This window comes from Anneissia japonica, unplaced genomic scaffold (assembly GCF_011630105.1).
Source record: "Anneissia japonica isolate Jap-2015-1 unplaced genomic scaffold, ASM1163010v1 scaffold85780_len5723_cov132, whole genome shotgun sequence".
Classification (NCBI taxonomy): domain Eukaryota; kingdom Metazoa; phylum Echinodermata; class Crinoidea; order Comatulida; family Comatulidae; genus Anneissia; species Anneissia japonica.
In genome coordinates this window covers 1-5,723 of record NW_022721170.1, presented here as the reverse complement: position 1 = coordinate 5,723, position 5,723 = coordinate 1, and the positions used below count along the sequence as shown (strand labels likewise).

The window sequence follows — 5,723 nt, the reverse complement described above, 5'->3', positions numbered from 1 at the left end:
ACCATCTCATCTTCTAATGTTTCAAACTTGCAAGTGGCTGCCAAGTGACGAAGACGATCAACAAATTGCTCTATCGATTCCTCAGACTGCTGTGTTGCAGAATGGAATTGAAACCTTTCATATAATACATTGTGTTTTATCACAAATGCTTCTTCTAGTGCAGCTAATATTTGTTTTGGGTCAGCCATCTGCTCTGCTGAAAGTTTTAGCCCTTTCAGTACTTTTTTGCAATCTTGACCCATCAATGATTTCAGTGTTGCAACTTGTATGCTTGCATCTTTTTTATTTAGCTCTGTTGCAGTTGAATAATCTGTGTATGATTCAACAAAGTTTTTCCAATTACTTTCGGTAGGCCCTTTACAGTTCATGGGCGAAGGAGCTGGAATCAAGTATGAGGCCATCTCTCTATACTGTACGTGCCAACCTACTTCCAGCTACTCAATCCACCAAAAATAGGCGACAACAGGAAGTATTAGCGTGCTCTAGGCGGATTTCTTCAAAATATAATACCGCTCCTATTGCTAGGCTTAGGCCTAGGCTCCGAGTCATAAAATCTGCTTCGCTAGGCGGTCCACGATGCGTTCAACTGCTCACCGGCCTAACGAGCGTAGAGGTGGTGAAATGTACTCACGGTTTCTTCTTATAACTCTGAAATGTTACACCTCTCACGGTCCTCACGTCGATCATGGGTGCTACAACACTTCTGACACCATGTTGCCACTTGTGGGTTTTCTAAATGTTAATATTGGACTAATAAATAGCACACGGGACACAGACTATCGGTACTCGTGTTTATTGGATCACACGCCATGATAGAGAACCCCGGACAAGCGTTGCCAGGACATTACATATATTTCACTACAATGGCCACCATTATTTTCATACTTAATATATTGTCTTTCCATTACCACATTTTCTTGATGATGTGTCTATATATGGTCATGATGTGATATCATCATGACCATATTTAGGCATGTCACATATGTTTTTGTCAAATAAAATTTGGTAGTATGAACAGCTTTATTGCTGTTTTGTGTGACATGTGACATACTTACCCAGCATCCCATAGCTGACCTGAAGAAGAGCATCTTATCAGCAGACAATGGGGCAGCCCCAGAGACCAATAACCTGAGTTCACCACCCATGATTCCCTGCAAGTAGAGCCAAGATACCCATACAGTAATGGTAAAATCATCATATTTATCTTAAATTACTATGGAGGAATTGTTTATTTATTCCATCTTAAAGTAATTACAAGAAGCACTGGCGTATATTTGCTTGCCGACTGCTGGCTGTCCGAAGGTCGTTAATGTCAGTTGATTTGGGTCAAGTCACTAGCTTAAGAATCATAATGCCATCTAGTTTATAGAAAAGAATTTCCATCTTATAGGTCAGGGGCGGCCATTAAAATTGGTAGGAGGGCCAAAGTTTTTGATTCAACTCTGTGGGCCGCACCCAAACTTTGATGTTTCAGTGCACTTCACCAAAACCTTCACACACTTTTTATGGCCACTTTATGCTCAGTTTTACTATTACTTTTACAGATGATCGGTGTTGGGCTGCAAAAAACAAGGTGTTTTCTAGCCAAAGAAGGTTGGCGGGCTGCACACATACTGTAGGGTTTGTAATTTATTTTCGCGAGCTGCAAAAAAAAAACAACTATCGGGCTGCACTCTGCTCACCTGTGCTATAGGTGATGAGTCAGCAACTAATAGATGAGAATGATATTCAACATTTAACAAATAATTATTATAAAAAATATATTATATTATAAAACTATAAATTTTATAGAAAATGTCTCTGGGAAGTGGTTATATCTTATCGTTCAAAACACCGGATATAAAATAAATTATAGATACTTTCACAATAATTAAAACAATCTCAATATCTACCTGAATCTTCTTGAACACTAGTTTATCCCAAATGGTGTCAAACTGAATTTCCCCTCTGAAAGTATGGAACAGAAAGTTAACTACATGGAGTACACTGTACAGCCAGTGTAAGCTTATAGACAACTAATTAAATTTATCTAAAATTACTAATTTCAGTACAATTGTTTGTGACTAGATCCTAATTAATTTGTTTTGTCCAAATATATGTAGATTATATACCTCTGTTCACCTTGTCAATCGAATTATCAATCACTCAATCAATTAATAGTTCCAGTCATTGCACATGGTGCTGTTCCAAAAAGATACTGGCTACGGTCACACTAGAGTTTCAAGCCTGGCTTGACTCACCGTGGGTGAGATTTTCGTAATGTGACCGCATCTGCACCGACTCACGCCTGGCGTGACCTGGATCTCAATCTACCTATCTCGATCCCGGCTCAGCACCAATATTGACCCTGGATTGATCCTGGATTGACCCTGGCGTGACCGAGATTGACATTTCCTCGTCGGCTGTCGACAAATCACAGTCGATGACGCCGTTGCATTTAGAAGTTCTTAAATAAAAAAACCTGCGAGTTCTTCATGTGTGTTCAATAGACCTTTTTTACGAATCGGTAGACATCTTCAAGTGATGACAAACATTGCGAATCAGCGGTGCGTAACCAACAGAAATAAGATAAGCTTTTGGGCGGATTTTTTGACATCATGTTATTTAAAAAATCATAACTGTATAATGGGGCGTCGTATCCAAAAAAATTTTCTAACAAAATGTTCTTAAAAGACTAGTCTACACCACTATATGATTGAAAAAAAATTGAAAATTTGTTTTGACCTCTGAAATCAAGATTGAAAAATAAAAGCCTATCTCAGTAGTGTATTAAAATAGGTATATGCATTACAGTGCTTAGTACTAGTAATACTCTGAACAGCATTGTTTTAGTTACCATATGAGAGTTTCCTGTGTTAAAAACATGATTTACTATACTATTTTCAGTCATGTAGTGGTGTAGACTGGTCTTTTGAGAACATTTTCCTGGAAACATTTTTTGGATATGACGCCCCGTTATGGAGTTATGATTTTTTAAACAACATGATGTCAGAAAATCAGCCCAAAAGCTTATCTTATTTCTGTTGGTTACGCACCGCTGATTCGCAATGTTTGTCATCACTTCAAGATGTCTACCGATTCGTGAAAAAGGCCTATCAAGACGCAATCATTACTTTTCATAAAAGTTAATTGAAATTTTAATTAATAATAATGCGATTGATTTGGAGCGACCAGGAAACTGCTGACCTGGAAGATTTTTTGGCGTGTTTGCTGACAGATTAGCCAGTCTCGGACATGAGAAGAGAACGACGGCCCAAATTCAAACAAAAGTGAAGGCATTGCGAGCCCAATACAAGCTAATAAAAGATCAGTTGAAGAAGAGATGGTTCGGGCACGTCTGGTGTAAAATCTTTGATTGCCATCCACCCAATCACACGCGCGTATATCGAATCCTGTGAAACAGAGTTGGCCAAACTCTCACTCTACGGCTCTGCTGTTTCGACTTTCATAATTTGGAGGTCAATCCAACTAGTGTGACCGGCCCAGAATTTCAAGCCTGGCTTGAAATCTCACCCGCGGTGAGTCAAGCCAGGCTTGAGACGCTAGTGTGACCGTAGCCACTATTTAAAAAAGGTGCATCTTGAGTAGTGACTTAAAACTGACAAGTGAAGGTGATTGTTTAATGTTTAAAAGAAGATTATTCCAGAACCTCCAACAGTGCTGAAAGCTTGATCTCCCCTATGATGTTTGCTCCTTGGGATGTCCAGGAGCACTTGTTGGCCAGATATTAGTTCTTGCCTCCTTTCTTTGATGTTTAGCAAGTAAGAGGCTATGTTCAGACTTGGAGATAAGCCAGACTTGGAGATAAGCCAGGCTTGAGTTAAGCCCGGCTCAACGTTAAGCCCGGCGTTCAGACTAGCAGGTTTAGCCAGACGAGAATTTGCATAATAATGAACCGTATCCAGGAAACGTGTTTCAAAACATTGCTCGGGAAAGTGCGCTCGCTCACAGCATACGTAATTGAATGCTGATTGGTCATTTTGTCACCCGAAGTCAATGTAAGACCCACCGCAATGATTAAAGCCCGGCTTAGAAAAGTTAAACATGGATAGCGCACCAGGCCTAGTTACTATAGGAACACAGCCCGGCTTGAGATAAGCCACCTTGTTCAGACTGGCCGGGTTTATCCACCTAGTCTGAACTAGGCCAGAGATGTTTTAGTGGTATTAAGAAAAAAAAAATACAACAACCCAATAAAAACAGACATTTTTTACCATTTTAATGTGGGTTGCTATATATACATACTTTGTCACTTTTAATTCCCAGAGTATTTTACCTGTCAAATGCTTTCTTCTTTGAATTTAGTGCCATAGAAAACAAAGTGCGCTTTAACCATCCAGAAGAGTTGACCTGTCCGATGACCTACATAAAACAACAGAGCAATAGTTAGAATTTATACAGACGGGAGCGTCACAGCACCGTTTTAAAACTAAAGGTGACTATTGTGTGCGTGCTGAACCATGGAAATCTGTGGTCTCTCCATCAAACTGTTTTCTGTATGTGAAGTGTAGCTTAAGGCCGACTCAGACAGCGTCGGCCGACGCAGCCCGACCCGATTTATCGTCAGGGACAGTCTTGAGCAGTCGTGAGAAATATTTAACATGTTTAATATTCTATGACACAACTGCCCCCGACGCACTCCATCTCGTCTGCGTTTAACTCACGCAGACCCGACGCGACAACAAATCGCGTCGGGCTGCGTCGGCCGATGTTGTCTGAGTTGGCCATTAGAGTACAGAGTGTGTCAAAAGGAAGATTTGAAATTTGGTAGTGGTAATGGTTGGAGACTATAGCGCATACATAGTTTCTACGTGCTTTACAGCATCGCTCCGCAAACTATGGGTTGCTGAGCGAAAAAGGATTTAGTTCACTCAGATATAACAGGGAGGAATTATGATGGCACTTGTATGTGTGAACAAGAACTTTGAATGGAAATCGCTGTTTAACTGGTAGCCAATGGAGAGTTTTAAGAGTAGGGGTGATGAGCTGTCCTTTGGGTAGTCATTTGATAACACAGGCTGCTGTATTTAGCTGAAGCTGTATCTTTCTTGATTAATTTGTCCATTAATCCATAAAGGACCCTGTTATAATAATCAGTTCTAGATGTTACAGTAAAAGAGAATGTACCGGCTTTAATGCAGCATCTTCATTCGAAAGCATCTTAAATCTGATTGATGTTTCAGATGTAGTACGATGCAGATTTACACATGCTGCCTACATGGTGTGTCAATGACAAAGTCAAGTCAAACGACTCCCCAACATTGCAAACGGCAACAGATGGAAAGATAGTGGCATCACCTACTCGAAAACTTTATGCATTTGGCCAAATTTTCTGATAGCGCGAGTGGATGTATATTTGAGTGGTTGGTCCATTCAAGTTTGTAGTACACCATGGTTCACGTGCATGGTATTAAAGGTAGAAAAATATTAGAGTGCCATTACTGGCCAATATTTTGAAAAACACGAAGGAATCCACTGCCTCAGTCTGATAATCGACTAAAGCTCTAAGTACAAGTAAACCTAAGGACTAAACTCTTTTAAGTAGAAAATCTTTTATCCTCCCCAAATGATGATGTGAGATAACCATATATGGGCATGATGATGTTAAATAACACACACACACACACACATTATATATATGTATATATATATATATATATAATAATACTAATAATAAGGAACTTGTAATTTCACTCTACAGGCTGTTTCATGCACTAGGCAAT

At 39.7% G+C, this 5,723-nt stretch overlaps 1 protein-coding gene across 1 annotated transcript; it reads right to left on the bottom strand.

Annotated features, from left to right (window-relative positions):
• Positions 1-418: 418 nt before the first annotated feature.
• On the bottom strand, positions 419-4,487 carry LOC117111481 (long-chain-fatty-acid--CoA ligase 5-like). The gene is made up of 3 exons (XM_033254401.1): positions 4,277-4,487; positions 1,893-1,947; positions 419-1,151 (listed from the first exon to the last, which is right to left on the bottom strand). Exons 1-3 carry the CDS (start codon positions 4,309-4,311, stop codon positions 930-932), a joined length of 312 nt encoding a protein of 103 aa, XP_033110292.1. The 5' UTR covers positions 4,312-4,487; the 3' UTR covers positions 419-929.
• Positions 4,488-5,723: the final 1,236 nt, after the last annotated feature.